This window comes from Salvelinus namaycush, chromosome 19 (assembly GCF_016432855.1).
Source record: "Salvelinus namaycush isolate Seneca chromosome 19, SaNama_1.0, whole genome shotgun sequence".
Taxonomy (NCBI): domain Eukaryota; kingdom Metazoa; phylum Chordata; class Actinopteri; order Salmoniformes; family Salmonidae; genus Salvelinus; species Salvelinus namaycush.
The window spans coordinates 3,814-22,017 of record NC_052325.1 but is presented as its reverse complement, the minus strand read 5'-3'; the positions used below and the strand labels follow the sequence as shown (position 1 = coordinate 22,017).

The window sequence follows — 18,204 nt, the reverse complement described above, 5'->3', positions numbered from 1 at the left end:
TCATAAAGGAAAACGTCCCTAGCGGACGGTACAGATATGACAGCTGGTTACACAAAGGAAAGGGGGTTGGGTTTGAGTGAAAGAGAGGGAAGACTGAAGAACAAAGGGAGAAGCGATGTCTCTATCGGGCCGTAGGCAGCTACTCTATCGTAAATACAGAATCTTATGCATTCTAAATTACCGCTCATTTGGAAAAGGAAAATGCAATAAATATTTATTATATTTATATTTTTGGTGAACGGGAAACGCTGTAGCGTCGTCGTTGTGTGGTAGACCGATGACAACCGAACTGACATCATATTCATTATTAAGTACCAACGCATATTTTCAACTGGTTCTATTACTGAAATATGGTTCCTTTCCCTCCACTTGTTTGATGTTCCCAGACTCTCTGTTTAACAAAGGCTATTCAAGAGTCCCTCTGTAGAGTCAAGAGAGAGGGAAGGGAGAGAGGTATTTATGGGGTGGTCATTAACCTTACCCACAGGCCACTATCAACTGCGTTTATTTTCAGCAAACTTAACATGTGTAAATATTTGTATGAACATAACAAGATTCGACAACTGAGACATAAACTGAACAAGTTCCACAGACATGTGACTAACAGAAATGGAATAATGTGTCCTTGAACAAAAGGGGGGGTCAAAATAGTAACAGTCAGTATCAGTAGCTGCATTACGTACAGCAGTGCATCTCCTCATGGACGGCACCAGATTTGCCAGTTCTTGCTATGAGATGTTACCCCACACTTCCACCAAGGCACCTGCAGGTTCCCGGACATTTCTGGAGGAATTGCCCTAGCCCTCACCCTCTAATCCAACAGGTCCCAGACGTGGTCAGTGGGATTGAGATCCGGGCGTATGTGTGACTTTCATGTTGAGGCCCTCTTTGCGGGAGTGGGGGGCATGGGGTGGGCAGGAGGGGCATAGGTCTGATCTGAGTGGGCCTGTATGGGGTGTGGGCATGGTTGGTTTGGGGGGGGTGGGGATGTGAATGGTGGTGCTGTGGTCTGGATGTAGGTCCTCTCGGCATGTGTCCTCTATGTGGAGGTCCGAGGGGGTGGTACCGCAGGTCCGAGGGGGTGGTACCGCAGGTCTGGGTGGGGTGTCGATCTTTTGCTCCGGTGTGAGGTGATGAGGCTGCGGTTGAGGGCGATGTCCTTTAGGGTCCGGGTGAAGGTGGGCACTGCTGCCTTGTATAAGTGGACCTGGTCGTAAGGGCTGTTCAAGTCCAGAGTGGAGTGGTGGGCCAGGTAGACATTAGGTTTTGAGTCACAGGATATACTCGCGTTTGGACACCAGAGTTTAGACACTGTGTATTATTATGTGGCTGGGTGACCCTAGTTGGTCCTTAGACAGAAGGTCTAGGGTGCGCTGGGTGTATTATTATGTGGCTGGGTGACCCTAGTTGGTCCTTAGACAGAAGGTCTAGGGTGCGCTGGGTGTTTGCGAAAAAGTTTATTTTGCTATATATTTCCTGTTTGAGTCCACAAGGAGTATAATCTGTGGCTTGTGGGTGTGTGAGCTCTCTGTCTCTCTCTCTCTCTCTCTCTCTCTGTCTCTGTCTCTGTCTCTGTCTCTCTCTCTCTCCCCCCCCCCCCCCCCAAAGGGGCTTTATTGACATGTATATATACAGTGTTGTAACGATGTACAAAGGGGAAAATAAATCAGCATAAATATTTTCTTGTGGCAACAGGTCACAGATCTTACTGCAGTGATGGCACACTGATATTTCACCCAGTAGATATGGGAGTTTATCAAAATTGGGTTTGTTTTCAAATTCTTTGTGGATCTGTGTAATCTGAGGGAAATATGTGTCTCTGATATAGTCATACATTTGGCAGGAGGTTAGGAAGTGCAGCTCAGTTTCCACCTCATTTTGTGCGCAGTGTGCACATAGCCTGTCTTCTCTTGAGAGCCATGTCTGCCTACGGCGGCCTTTCTCAATAGCAAGGCTATGCTGACTGAGTCTGTACATAGTCAAAGCTTTCCTTAAGTTTGGGTCAGTCACAGTGGTCAGGTATTCTGCCACTGTGTCCTCTCTGTTTAGGGCCAAATAGCATTCTAGTTTGCTCAGTTTTTTTGTTAATTCTTTCCAATGTTTCAAGTAATTATCTTTTTGTTTTCTCATGATTTGGTTGGGTCTAATTGTGTTGCTGTCCTGGGGCTCTGGGGTCTGTTTCTGTTTGTGAACAGAGCCCCAGGACGAGCTTGCTTAGGGGACTCTTCTCCAGGTTCATCTCTATGTAGGTGATGGCTTTGTTATGGAAGGTTTGGGAATCGCTTCCTTTTAGGGGGTTGTAGAATTGAATGGCTCTTTTCTGGATTTTGATAATTAGTGGTATCGGCCTAATTCTGCTCTGCATGCATTATTTGGTGTTCTACGTTGTACACAGAAGTTATTTTTGCAGAATTCTTGCAGAGTCCCAATTTGGTGTTAATCCCATTTTGTGAAATCTTGGTTGGTCAGCAAGCGGACCCCAAACCTTACAACCATAAAGGGCAATGGGTTCTATAACTGATTCAAGTTTTTTTTAGCCAGATCCTAATTGGTATGTTGAATTGTATGTTCCTTTTGATGGCATAGAAGGCCCTTCTTTCCTTGTCTCTCAGATCGTTCACAGCTTTGTGGAAGTTACCTGTGGCGCTGATGTTTAGGCCGAGGTATGTATAGTTTTTTGTGTGCTCTAGGGCAACGGTGTCTCGATGGAATTTGTATTTGTACCTTTTTTGGAACACCATTATTTTGGATTACTGAGATGTACTGTCAGGGCCCAGGTCTGACAGAATCTGTGCAGAAGATCTAGGTGCTGCTGTAGACCCTCCTTGGTTGGGGACAGAAGCACCAGATCATCAGCAAACAGTAGACATTTGACTTCAGATTCTAGTAGGGTGCTGCAGACTGTTCTAGTGCCCTCGCCAATTCGTTGATATATATGTTGAAGAGGGTGGGGCTTAACCTGCATCCCTGTCTCACCCCACAGCCCTGTGGGAAGAAATGTGCCTATTTTAACCACACACTTGTTGTTTGTGTACATGGATTTTATAATGACGTATGTTTTTCCCTCAACACCGCTTTCCGCCAAATTGAGTCAAGAGAAGACTTTGCCATTGTTTTGGTTTGTTTGTTTGTCAATTAGGGTGTGCAGGGTGAATACGTGGTCTTTCGTATGATAATTTGGTAAAAAGCCAATTTGACATTTGGTCAGTACATTGTTTTCACAGTTTTCTCTCTCTAGGGTAGTTAACAGAGTATCCACACTTCTCTCTCTAGGGTAGTTAACAGAGTATCCACACTTCTCTCTCTAGGGTAGTTAACAGAGTATCCACACTTCTCTCTCTAGGGTAGTTAACAGAGTATCCACACTTCTCTCTCTAGGGTAGTTAACAGAGTATCCACACTTCTCTCTCTAGGGTAGTTAACAGAGTATCCACACTTCTCTCTCTAGGGTAGTTAACAGAGTATCCACACTTCTCTCTCTAGGGTAGTTAACAGAGTATCCACACTTCTCTCTCTAGGGTAGTTAACAGAGTATCCACACTTCTCTCTCTAGGGTAGTTAACAGAGTATCCACACTTCTCTCTCTAGGGTAGTTAACAGAGTATCCACACTTCTCTCTCTAGGGTAGTTAACAGAGTATCCACACTTCTCTCTCTAGGGTAGTTAACAGAGTATCCACACTTCTCTCTCTAGGGTAGTTAACAGAGTATCCACACTTCTCTCTCTAGGGTAGTTAACAGAGTATCCACACTTCTCTCTCTAGGGTAGTTAACAGAGTATCCACACTTCTCTCTCTCTTTCAATTTGCCTTATTGGCATGACGTAACAATGTACATATTGCCAAAGCTTACTTTGAATATTTACAATATGAAAATAATAAGGATCAAAATTGTCAACGGGACAACAGTAACAACAATAAACAAGGGTCAGAATAACCATACATTCAACATACATACAGCATACAGTAGAGGACATGTGCAGGTTGATTGGTCTGTCAGACACTGTCCCTCATCTTATGGCAGGCAGCAATGTAGTGCGCTGCCAACCCACAGCTCTCTGCGTCCTCCCCCAACAGGACGGGTAGCCTATCCTCATCAGAGAGGTCTTTGAAACCTTGAATAAGGGTTTCAAATTTGGGGAAATTACACACTCTAATTGTTTTATATTTTTTACATTTTGTTAGGAAATGCAGCTCTGTCTCAGGTTCTGCTGTTGTGCAGTGGTTGCACAGCCTTTCCTCTACAGGGAGCCATGTTTTCCTGTGTCTACCCTTCTCAATGGCAAGGCTGTGCTCACTGAGCCTGTACTTTGTTTAGGTTTTTCTAAGGTTCTGTTCAGTAACCATGGTCAAATAGTTTGCCATGGTGTACTGTCAATTTAGGGCCAGATAGCACTGCATTTTGCTTGGTGCTTGTCTTTCTCAATAAGTAATGTATTTTTGGGGGGGGACTATGTTGTAATTTGGTTTATTCTGATTGATTGGATGTTCTGGTCCTGAGGCTTCAGTGTGTTAGTAGAACAGGTTTGTGAACTCAGCCCCAGGACCAGCTGGATGAGAGGACTATTTACTTTGCTCAGCTCTTGGCATTGCAGGGCTTGGTAATGATATGAGAGGGGGTCACTGTATTTTAGATGTTTCCAAAACTTAATTACTATTTTTTGAGATGTTATTATTAGTGGATGTTGGCCTAATTCTGCCCTGCATGCATTGTTTGTAGTTTTCCTCTGGACATGTAGGAGAATCTTACAGAACTCTGCATGCAGGGTTTCAATGGGGTGTTTGTCCCATTTGATGAAATCTTGTTTTGCAAGTGGACCCCACACCGCGCTGCCATAAAGTGCAATGGGTTCAATGACATATTCAATTAGTTTTAGCCAAATTTTAATACGTATTTCAATTTGAATTAGTTTTTTAATGGCGTAGAATGCCCTGCGTGCTTTCTGTCTCAGTTCATTCACTGCCTCATTAAGGTGTCCAGTTGAGCTTATTTTTAAACCTAAGTAATTGTAGTGTGTGCAGTACTCTATATATTTTGTACCAATTGAGAACTTTGGTCTAATTCCCTGAGAATCATTATTTTAGTATTTTTGGGGTTTACTACCAGGGCCCAGGTCTGGCAGTCCTGCTCTAGCAGGTCCAAGCTCTGCTGTAGGCCATGTGCTGTGGGTGACAGCAGGCATAAGTCATCTGCGAAGAGTAGGCATCTAACCTCTGAATTGTGGAGACTAACACCAGGGGCTGAGGATTTTTCTAGAATAGTGGCCAATTCGTTGATGTAAATATTGAAGAGTGCAGGGCTCAGATTGCAACCCTGGCGAAGGCCCCGCCCTTGGTTAAAGAATTCTGTTATTTTCTTGCCAGTATACATTGATTTAATTATGTCATATGTTTTACCCTCTACACCACTTTCAATAACTTTGTAGAACAGTCTTGTCTGCCAAATAGAATAAGCACAATGTGAGTTTGAGCATCTCATTTAGGATACCATCAAGTCCGCATGCTTTTTTAAATTTGAGGGCCTGAAGTTTCTGATAGAATCAAATGCTTTTTGGAAGTCGATAAAGCAAGCGTATATTTTGGTGGACATGTTTATCTATCAGGGTGTGTAGAGTGTAAATATGATCAGTCGTGCGATGTTTTGGTATAAATCCAATTTGGCTTTTACTCAAGACATTGTGCTTATTAACCTTTCATTGCTACCCGGATCCGGGAGCATCCTCATCAAAAAAGCTGACTAGCATAGCCTAGCCTAACGCGACAGGGATATCATATAATATAATTTTCATGAAATCACAAGTCCAATACAGCAAATGAAAGATAAACATCTTGTGAATCCAGCCATCATTTCTGATTTTTTAAATGTTTTACAGCGAAAACACAATATGTATTTCAATTAGCTAACCACAATCGCAAAATACTCAACCGCATATTTTCACCATTTTTCTACCGCATAGGTAGCTATCACAAAACCGACCAAATAGAGATATAATTAGTCACTAACCAAGAAACAACTTCATCAGATGACAGTCTTATAACATGTTATACAATACATTTATGTTTTGTTCGAAAATGTGCATATTTGAGGTATAAATCATAGTTTTACATTGCAGCTACCATCAAAAATATCACCAAAGCAGCCAGAATAATTACAGAGAGCAACGTGAAATACCTAAATACTCATCATAAAACATTTATGAAAAATACATGGTGTATAGCAAATGAAAGATAAACATCTTGTGAATCCAGCCAATATTTCTGATTTTTGAAGTGTTTTACAGCGAAAACACAATATAGCATTATATTAGCTTACCACAATAGCCAAACACACAAATGCATTTATTAGCAGCAAAAGGTAGCGATCGCAAAAACCAGCAAAAGATATAAAATTAATCACTAACCTTGACCAACTTCATCAGATGACAGTCTTATAACATCAGGTTATACAATACACTTATGTTTTGTTCGAAAATTTGCATATTTAGAGCTGCAAACCGTGGTTATACATTGTGAATATGTAGCATCGATTCACCAAATTGTCCGGAGCTATTTTGGACACTCACCTAATCTGACCAAAGAACTCATCATAAACTTTACTAAAAAATACATGTTGGACAGCAAATGAAAGATACACTAGTTCTTAATGCAACCGCCGTGTTAGATTTTTAAAAATAACTTTACCATAACAAACAGCTTACGTTATAGCGAGACAGCGCCTGCCAAAACGCGAATAATAGGACTCAACATTTTCCACAGAAATACGAAATAACATCATAAATTGTTCTTACTTTTGCTGAGCTTCCACAAGAAGTTAAGGAAGTTTAGAACTCTTACATTTATAATCAAATTAAACAGTTTTGATATAGTCAATTGACATTTTGCACTAGTGAGTTTGAGCATCTCATTTAGGATGCCATCAAGTCCGCATGGTTTTTAAAATTTGAGGGCCTGAAGTTTCTTATAGAGCTCCTGGTCAGTAATTGGGGAGTCCAGTGGATTTTGATTGTCCTTTAGCTTTTTCTAATCCATTCAACTTCTCATGAATTTGGCGTTGTTCTGCGTTAGTGTCAATTTGAACGGTGTTGTAGAGTGTTTTAAAATGGGTTGTCCTTATGTCACCCTTTTGTATCGCTAATTCCTCTTGTTTCGATTTTTTTAAGTTTTTTCCAATTTTGCCAGAAGTTGTTTGTGTTTATGGATTCCTCAATTAGTGTCAGCTGCTTGCTGTTGTACTGTGCTTTTTTGGTTCTGAATGTACGTTTATAGAGTTTTAAAGTCTCACAGTAATGAAGGCGTAATTCACCATTATTTGGGTCTCTGTAAAATTATAAGGATAAAACGTAGAACATTATCCAACCAAAAGCACAATCTGCATCAAACGTCAGTTGTCAATTCTGCCCTGCATGCATTGTTTGTAGTTTTCCTCTGGACATGTAGGAGAATCTTATAGAGCTCTGCATGCAGGGTTTCAATGGGGGGGTTTTCCCATTTGGTGAAATCTTGTCTTAGTAGGTATTAATAGGTATTTCAATTTGAATTTGTTTTTTAATGGTGTAGATTGCCCTGCGTGCTTTCTTGCTTTTTTGGTTCTGAGTGTACGTTTATAGAGTTTTAAAGTCTCACAGTAATGAAGGCGTAATTCCCCATTATTTGGGTCTCTGTGATTTTGGTTGGATAGTGTTCTAGTTTTTTTCCTTATAATTTTACAATCTGCATCAAACCAGTTGTCATCTGTGGTCTTTTTATTTTTATCAATTTCAATTGTGCTTCTTTTGCCATTTGCCTGCATATATAGTTGATGTTTTTACTGCTAGATGGATGCCTTCTTTACTGTGAGTGAATGTGCTATCCAGAAAGTTATCTAAGAGTGTTTGGATATTTTGGTTCCAGGTTGCTGTCTGGTATTCTTCTGTGCTGTTTTGGGCCCATCTGTGTGAATTTCAGATGTACAGCTTACTGGGCTGTGAATGTGTGGTTGTTTCCATGTCTGTTCTTTTGAGGAACAACGTAATTTGGCTGTGATCAGTCAGAGGTGTTAGTGGCTTGACAGTGAATGAGCTGAGAGACAAATGGTCAATGTCTGTAATCATATAGTCTACTGTACTGTGTCCAAGAGGTGAGCAGTAGGTGAATCTCCCCAAAGAGTCCCCCCGTAACCTACCATTGACAAAGTACAGACCCAGGCTTCTACAGAGCTGCAACAGATCCCTTCCGTTTTTGTTGATGGTGCTGTCACTGTTGTTTCTATGGGGGAGATTAAGGCAGTTAGAAACAGTATGGCCTGTAATAAAGCTGTCCCCTCATGTGGTTGTTAGATCAGGTAGTGTTCCTGTGAGAGCATTTGTCCCCACAGATGAGCACATTTCCCTGGGCCTGGAAATGGCACGTCTTTCTCAAGGGTGGGGAAGATCTCCTCTGAGTAATATGGGGATTCTGAGAGGGGATATATATTGCGCAAAGGAACACATATTTTTCTGTCAGTAGAAGTTATTTTTTCAGTTTTAACCAAATGTGATATTTACCAATTTTGAGGGGATCAATTCGATTTTGTAGTTCGGATTTGTACCAAATGATCAGTCCTCCAGAGTCTCTGCCTCTATTGACAGAGCTGTGTTTCTGTGACGGCACAATTACCTCTCTGTAGCCTGTGGGACAGTGAGTGACAATGTCAGCCTTACACCATGTCTCCTGCAGAATGATGACCTCTCTGTAGCCTGTGGGACAGTGACACCATGTCTCCTGCAGAATGATGATGTCAACATCTTTCAGATGTTAGTTGAACTCCAGTGCTAAACTCTTCAGTCCAAAGGTTGATGAGGTTAGGCCCTGAATGTTCCACATGCTAACTGATAGTGATTCCATGTTGCAAAAGGGAAGAATAGCAGTCAGAAATACAGTGACTACTAACTAATAAGTTGTTAGGAGTGAGATAAACAGGATAACAGCTAACGTGCATCTGTGTGTGTGTGTGTGTGTGTGTGTGTGTGTGTGTGTGTGTGTGTGTGTGTGTGTGTGTGTGTGTGTGTGTGTGTGTGTGTGTGTGTGTGTGTGTGTGTGTGTGTGTGTGTGTGTGTGTGTGTTTAGTGCAGATGTATTGGAGGAGCTGTTTAATCTCACTCAATCCTACAGGGTTCTCCTGTCCTCTGACGACCTCTGCGTAGCTGCGCTGGTCCTGCTGTTGGGCCCTCTGGAGTGGAGGGGGGCCAGATCTGGGCCCTGGGGCTTCCTCTCTGGTCTGGTAGAGGTGGTGGTCTGGTGGGGCGTTGAGGGGGCCTGGGGCTCCTCGGTGCAGTGGTCTGGTAGGGGTCTCTGGGTGGTCCTCTGCCCAGTACATCATGGGGTGTTTGTCTACCAAGTGCCACGTCCTTTAGAGACTTGGCAAACATCCCTACTGTCTGCTTCCTCAGGTGGGAGTGGTCGTGCAGATGCTCTGGGGTGATTGTTGGGTACGTTCGGGAGTAGGCCACACCCTCTGGTGATGTCAGCGTTGACTTTCTGCAGCTTCTCTCCAGGAGTCTCTACAGTCTGTTCTCTGTGCTGCAGCACCCTCTTGATGACAGACAACTCCTTTACCATCTTCTCCTTTACCTGCTCTAGTGCTCTCCTCATGGTGACCTTTACCTCCTCAAGAGCTGTGGTAAGACTCTCTCCTCATGGTGACCTTTACCTCCTCAAGAGCTGTGGTAAGGCTCTCTCCTCATGGTGGCCTTTACCTCCTCAAGAGCTGTGATAAGACTCTCTCCTCACGGTGACCTTTACCTCCTCAAGAGCTGTGGTAAGGCTCTCTCCTCATGGTGACCTTTACCTCCTCCAGAGCTGTGGTAAGGCTCTCTCCTCATGGTGACCTTTACCTCCTCATGAGCTGTGGTAAGGCTCTCTCCTCATGGTGACCTTTACCTCCTCAAGAGCTGTGGTAAGGCTCTCTCCTCATGGTGACCTTTACCTCCTCAAGAGCTGTGGTAAGGCTCTCTCCTCATGGTGACCTTTACCTCCTCCAGAGCTGTGGTAAGGCTCTCTCCTCATGGTGACCTTTGCCTCCTCAAGAGCTGTGGTCAGGCTCTCTCCTCATGGTGACCTTTACCTCCTCATGAGCTGTGGTAAGGCTCTCTCCTCATGGTGACCTTTACCTCCTCAAGAGCTGTGGTAAGGCTCTCTCCTCATGGTGACCTTTATCTCCTCCAGAGCTGTGGTAAGGCTCTCTCCTCATGGTGACCTTTACCTCCTCCAGAGCTGTGGTAAGGCTCTCTCCTCACGGTGACCTTTACCTCATCAAGAGCTGTGGTAAGGCTCTCTCCTCCTGGTGACCTTTACCTCCTCAAGAGCTGTGGTAAGGCTCTCTCCTCATGGTGACCTTTACCTCCTCAAGAGCTGTGGTAAGGCTCTCTCCTCATGGTGACCTTTACCTCCTCCAGAGCTGTGGTAAGGCTCTCTCCTCATGGTGTCCTTTACCTCCTCATGGTGACCTTTACCTCCTCAAGAGCTGTGGTAAGACTCTCTCCTCATGGTGACCTTTACCTCCTCAAGAGCTGTGGTAAGGCTCTCTCCTCATGGTGACCTTTACCTCCTCAAGAGCTGTGGTAAGACTCTCTCCTCACGGTGACCTTTACCTCCTCAAGAGCTGTGGTAAGACTCTCTCCTCATGGTGACCTTTACCTCCTCAAGAGCTGTGGTAAGGCTCTCTCCTCATGGTGACCTTAACCTCCTCAAGAGCTGTGGTCAGGCTCTCTCCTCATGGTGACCTTTACCTCCTCAAGAGCTGTGGTAAGGCTCTCTCCTCATGGTGACCTTTACCTCCTCCAGAGCTGTGGTAAGGCTCTCTCCTCATGGTGACCTTTACCTCCTCCAGAGCTGTGGTAAGGCTCTCTCCTCATGGTGACCTTTACCTCCTCATGAGCTGTGGTAAGGCTCTCTCCTCATGGTGACCTTTACCTCCTCCAGAGCTGTGGTAAGGCTCTCTCCTCATGGTGACCTTTACCTCCTCAAGAGCTGTGGTAAGGCTCTCTCCTCATGGTGACCTTTACCTCCTCATGAGCTGTGGTAAGACTCTCTCCTCATGGTGACCTTTACCTCCTCCAGAGCTGTGGTAAGGCTCTCTCCTCATGGTGACCTTTACCTCCTCATGAGCTGTGGTAAGGCTCTCTCCTCATGGTGACCTTTACCTCCTCAAGAGCTGTGGTAAGGCTCTCTCCTCATGGTGACCTTTACCTCCTCAAGAGCTGTGGTAAGGCTCTCTCCTCATGGTGACCTTTACCTCCTCCAGAGCTGTGGTAAGGCTCTCTCCTCATGGTGACCTTTGCCTCCTCAAGAGCTGTGGTCAGGCTCTCTCCTCATGGTGACCTTTACCTCCTCATGAGCTGTGGTAAGGCTCTCTCCTCATGGTGACCTTTACCTCCTCAAGAGCTGTGGTAAGGCTCTCTCCTCATGGTGACCTTTACCTCCTCCAGAGCTGTGGTAAGGCTCTCTCCTCATGGTGACCTTTACCTCCTCCAGAGCTGTGGTAAGGCTCTCTCCTCATGGTGACCTTTACCTCCTCATGAGCTGTGGTAAGGCTCTCTCCTCATGGTGACCTTTACCTCCTCCAGAGCTGTGGTAAGGCTCTCTCCTCATGGTGACCTTTACCTCCTCAAGAGCTGTGGTAAGGCTCTCTCCTCATGGTGACCTTTACCTCCTCATGAGCTGTGGTAAGACTCTCTCCTCATGGTGACCTTTACCTCCTCAAGAGCTGTCTCTCTCAGCTCCTAGACAGAGTTCTTCAGCTGGGTCCTGCACTGGTTGATCTGGTCCTGTAGAAGCTCTGTGTCTGGGCTGGAGGTGGTGTAGCTGGGGGGCTGCTCCTTCAGCTCAGTAACCCATACCTCTAACAGAGCCAGCCTGTCTCTCAGCAGTCTGGAGGTGGTGTAGCTGGGGGGCTGCTCCTTCAGCTCAGTAACCCATACCTCTAACAGAGCCAGTCTGTCTCTCAGCAGTCTGGAGGTGGTGTAGCTGGGGGACTGCTCCTTCAGCTCAGTAACCCATACCTCTAACAGAGCCAGCCTGTCTCTCAGCAGGCTGGAGGTGGTGTAGCTGGGGGGACTGCTCCTTCAGCTCAGTAACCCATACCTCTAACAGAACCAGCCTGTCTCTCAGCAGGCTGGAGGTGGTGTAGCTGGGAGACTGCTCCTTCAGCTCAGTAACCCATACCTCTAACAGAGCCAGCCTGTCTCTCAGCAGTCTGGAGGTGGTGTAGCTGGGGGACTGCTCCTTCAGCTCAGTAACCCATACCTCTAACAGAACCAGCCTGTCTCTCAGCAGTCTGGAGGTGGTGTAGCTGGGGGGACTGCTCCTTCAGCTCAGTAACCCATACCTCTAACAGAGCCAGCCTGTCTCTTAGCAGGCTGGAGGTGGTGTAGCTGAGGGACTGCTCCTTCAGCTCAGTAACCCATACCTCTAACAGAGCCAGCCTGTCTGGAGGTGGTGTAGCTGGGGGACTGCTCCTTCAGCTCAGTAACCCATACCTCTAACAGAACCAGCCTGTCTCTCAGCAGTCTGGAGGTGGTGTTGCTGGGGGGCTGCTCCTTCAGCTCAGTAACCCATACCTCTAACAGAGCCAGCCTGTCTCTCAGCAGTCTGGAGGTGGTGTAGCTGGGGGACTGCTCCTTCAGCTCAGTAACCCATACCTCTAACAGAGCCAGCCTGTCTCTCAGCAGTCTGGAGGTGGTGTAGCTGGGGGGACTGCTCCTTCAGCTCATTAACCCATACCTCTAACAGAGCCAGCCTGTCTCTCAGCAGTCTGGAGGTGGTGTAGCTGGGGGACTGCTCCTTCAGCTCAGTAACCCATACCTCTAACAGAGCCAGCCTGTCTCTCAGCAGGCTGGAGGTGGTGTAGCTGGGGGACTGCTCCTTCAGCTCAGTAACCCATACCTCTAACAGAGCCAGCCTGTCTCTCAGCAGTCTGGAGGTGGTGTAGCTGGGGGACTGCTCCTTCAGCTCAGTAACCCATACCTCTAACAGAGCCAGCCTGTCTCTCAGCAGTCTGGAGGTGGTGTAGCTGGGGGGACTGCTCCTTCAGCTCAGTAACCCATACCTCTAACAGAGCCAGCCTGTCTCTCAGCAGTCTGGAGGTGGTGTAGCTGGGGGACTGCTCCTTCAGCTCAGTAACCCATACCTCTAACAGAACCAGCCTGTCTCTCAGCAGGCTGGAGGTGGTGTAGCTGGGGGACTGCTCCTTCAGCTCAGTAACCCATACCTCTAACAGAGCCAGCCTGTCTCTCAGCAGTCTGGAGGTGGTGTAGCTGGGGGACTGCTCCTTCAGCTCAGTAACCCATACCTCTAACAGAGCCAGCCTGTCTTTCAGCAGTCTGGAGGTGGTGTAGCTGGGGGGACTGCTCCTTCAGCTCAGTAACCCATACCTCTAACAGAGCCAGCCTGTCTTTCAGCAGTCTGGAGGTGGTGTAGCTGGGGGACTGCTCCTTCAGCTCAGTAACCCATACCTCTAACAGAACCAGCCTGTCTCTCAGCAGTCTGGAGGTGGTGTAGCTGGGGGGCTAGTGTGGTCTTGGCTCTGGTGGTGTGGTCTTGGCTCTGGTGGTCGTAGGCAGGCAGGGGAGAGGATAGACCTGTTGACTGGCTAACGTTGGCTAGCTACTTCCAGACACAAATGAGAGAACCGCTCACTCTGACCATTTTACTTGCCCTAGCAGAGCTGGTTATCAAATCAAATCAAATCAAATTGTATTTGTCACATACACATGGTTAGCAGATGTTAATGCGAGTGTAGCGAAATGCTTGTGCTTCTAGTTCCGACAATGCAGTAATAACCAACAAGTAATCTAACCTAACAATTCCACAACTACTACCTTATACACACACAAGTGTAAAGGGATAAAGAATATGTACATAAAGATATATGAATGAGTGATGGTACAGAACGGCATAGGCAAGATGCAGTAGATGGTATAGTGTACAGTCTATACATATGAGATGAGTAATGTAGGGTATGTAAACATAAAGTGGCATAGTTTAAAGTGGCTAGTGATACATGTATTACATAAAGATGGCAAGATGCAGTAGATGATATAGAGTACAGTATATACATATACATATGAGATGAGTAATGTAGAATATGTAAACATTATATTAAGTGGCATTGTTTAAAGTGGCTAGTGATACATTTTTACATCATTTCCATCAATTCCCATTATTAAAGTGGCTGGAGTTGAGTCAGTATGTTGGCAGCAGCCACTCAATATTAGTGATGGCTGTTTAACAGTCTGATGGCCTTGAGATAGAAGCTGTTTTTCAGTCTCTCGGTCCCAGCTTTGATGCACCTGTACTGACCTCGCCTTCTGGATGATAGCGGGGTGAACAGGCAGTGGCTTGGGCGGTTGTTGTCCTTGATGATCTTTATGGCCTTCCTGTGACATCGGGTGGTGTAGGTGTCCTGGAGGGCAGGTAGTTTGCCCCCGGTGATGTGTTGTGCAGACCTCACTACCCTCTGGAGAGCCTTACGGTTGTGGGCGGAGCAGTTGCCAAACCAGGCGGTGATACAGCCCGACAGGATGCTCTTGATTGTGCATCTGTAAACATTTGTGAGTGTTTTTGGTGACAAGCCCGAAATTCTTCAGCCTCCTGAGGTTGAAGAGGCGCTGCTGCGCCTTCTTCACCATGCTGTCTGTGTGGGTGGACCATTTCAGTTTGTCCGTGATGTGTACGCCGAGGAACTTAACTTTCCACCTTCTCCACTACTATCTCCGTCGATGTGGATTTGGTGCTGCTCCCTTTGCTGTTTCCTGAAGTCTTCGATCATCTCCTTTGTTTTGTTAACATTGAGTGTGAGGTTATTTTCCTGACACCACACTCCGAGGGCCCTCACTTCCTCCCTGTAGGCCGTCTTGTCGTTGTTGGTAATCAAGCCTACCACTGTAGTGTCGTCTGCAAACTTGATGATTGAGTTGGAGGCGTGCATGGCCACGCAGTCGTGGGTGAACAGGGAGTACAGGAGAGGGCTGAGAACACACCCTTGTGGGGCCCCAGTGTTAAGGATCAGCGGAGTGGATATGTTGCGTCGTCTGTCAAAGCAACTGGAAAATGTCCATGGCAGGCATTGTCACCTTGGGCTGCAACATAACTTCTGAGTGATAGCAAGCACGAGCACCACAACCGATCAGCCTACATTACTGCGCAAACACACATCATTACTCAGACAACTAGCGTAGCCATGTCACTTTTAACTTGCTGTTTGGACAGTCAGTATTCCAAAACTGATTGAGCATTAAGGCTTGCAGTGTGAACAAGGCTTCAGAAATTCTCTCCAAACCATCTATTATTGTGTCCGTCCACATAGTGTTTTAGTATAGATTAATGTATTGTGTTCTAGGTGAGTGTGGTGCAGGACTCTGTGAACATCTCTGGCCAGCCCAACATGATATAGTATTGATCATGTAAATGTATAGATAATGTATTGATCATGTATTGTATGTTATATTATATATTAAACAATGCCACTTAATATAATGTTTACATACCCTACATTTCTCATCTCATATGTATATGTATATACTGTACCATCTACTGCATCTTGCCTATGCCGTTCTGTACCATCACTCATTCATATATCTTTATGTACATATTCTTTATCCCTTTACACTTGTAAAAAGGTAGTAGTTGTGGAATTGTTAGGTTAGATTACTTGTTGGTTATTACTGCATTGTCGGAACTAGAAGCACAAGCATTTCGCTACACTCGCATTAACATCTGCTAACCATGTGTATGTGACAAATACAATTTGATATTCTAGGTGAGTGTGGTGCAGGACTCTGTGAACATCTCTGGCCAGCCCAACATGGTTTAGTATTGATCATGTAAATGTATAGATAATGTATTGATCATGTAAATGTATAGATAATGTATTGTATGTTATATTTTATTCTAGGTGAGTGTGGTTCAGGACTCTGTGAACATTTCTGGTCAGTCCAACATGAACATGCTGAAGGTTCCAGAGTGCCAGCTGTCAGATGACCTGGGGAACCTGTGGCAGTGTTCCCGCTTCACTGACTGTTCCCTCTATGTGGGGGGGCAGGAGTTCAAGGCCCACAAATCCATCCTGGCAGGTAACACTACTACTACACCACCACTACTACTACACCACCATTACTACTACACCACTAATGCACTACTAATACTACACCACCATTAATACACTACTACTACATCTCTAATACACTACTACTACTAATATACTACTACTACTACACCACTAATACACTACTACTACTAATATACTACTACTACTACACCACTAATACACTACTACTACTACTACTATACTACCACTAATACACTACTACTACTACTAATATACTTCTACTACTACTACACCACTAATACACTGATACTACTACTAATATACTACTACTACTACTACTACTACTACATCTCGAATACACTGCTACTACTACTAATATACTACTACTACTACACCGCTACTAATACTACACCATTGCTACACTACCACTAATACAGTACTTCTACTACTACTACCACTACTACAACACTACTACTACTAATACAATACTGCTACTACTACTTCTACTACTACACTACTTCTACTACAACTACTACTACACCACCACTAATACACTACTGCTACACTACTACTACACTACTTCTACTACTACTACTACTAAACTACTGCTACACAACTACTACTACACCACCAATACATTTCTTCTACTACTTCAATACTACTACTACACCTCTACTACAACTACTACTACACCACTAATACACTACTGCTACACTACTACTACACTACTTCTACTACTACTACTACTAAACTACTGCTACACAACTACTACTACACCACCAATACATTTCTTCTACTACTACAACACTACGTCTACTAGACCACTACTACTACTACTACTACACCACCAATACACTACCTCTACTACAATACTACTACTACACCACTAATACACTCTACTAAACTACAGCCACACTACTATTACTACATCACTAATACACTACTACTGCACCACCACTATACTACTGCTACACTACTACTACACCACCACTAATGCACCACTTCTACTACTACTTCAATACTACTACTACACCTCTACTACTACTGCTACTACATCACTAATGCATTACTTCTACACCACTCATTTACTACTACTACTCCATTACCACTTCACTACTACTATGCTACTGCACCATTACTACTACGCTACTACACCATTACCAATACACACCTCCTACTCCTACCTTACCACTACACTACTACTACTCCATCACTGCTACATTGCTACTCCTACTACATCTACACTACTACAACTGCTACACTACTACAGGACTACACCACTACTACTACACCACAACTACATATACCACCATACTGCTAAGACTTCTACTACTTTGACTACTACAACACCATTATTATACTACTACTGCAACTACTACTACACTGCTACTACACCACTAATAATGTACGTTTACTACTGCACCTTTACTACTACACCATTACTACAACGCTACCAGTACTACACAAATACAACTGCAACACTAGTACTACTACTACTACACCACTACTAAACTACTACTACTACTACACCACTAATACACTAGTACTAAACTACTGCTACACTACTACTACTACTACTTCACCACTAATACGCCACTTTTACTATTACTACACAACTACTATGACTATAATATTACTACTACACCGCTAATACACTACTACTACTATTGTAATACTACTAGTACACCACTAATACACTACTGATACACTTCTACATCAGGAATACACTACTACTACTACTACTAAACTTTGCTACACTACTAGTACTACACCACTAATACACTCCTTCTACTGCTACTACTACAACACTACTACACCACTAACACCACTAATAAACTACTGCTCCACTACTTCTGCTACTACACCATCTATACACTACTACTACACCACTAATACACTGCTACTACAACACTACTACACCACTAATAAACTACTGCTCCACTACTTCTGCTACTACACCACTAATACACCACTACTAAACTACTGCTACACTCACGAATACACTACTGCTACACTATTACTACGACTACTACCACGTCACAAATACACTACTTCTACTACTATTACAATACTACTACTACACCACCGCTGCTACTACTACACCACAAATACACTACTTCTACTACTATTACACCACCGCTAC

At 44.6% G+C, this 18,204-nt stretch overlaps 1 protein-coding gene across 1 annotated transcript in view; it reads left to right on the top strand.

Moving 5' to 3' along the window:
- LOC120064502 (speckle-type POZ protein-like A) overlaps positions 1-16,086 on the top strand; it is a gene marked incomplete at its 3' end in the record, with an annotated part of 62,957 nt that extends 46,871 nt beyond the window's left edge. Inside the window, exon 6 of the mRNA XM_039015119.1 lies at positions 15,909-16,086. Within this exon, the coding sequence (XP_038871047.1) occupies positions 15,909-16,086 (178 nt within the window). The remainder of the gene's footprint in view (positions 1-15,908) is intronic.
- Positions 16,087-18,204: the final 2,118 nt, after the last annotated feature.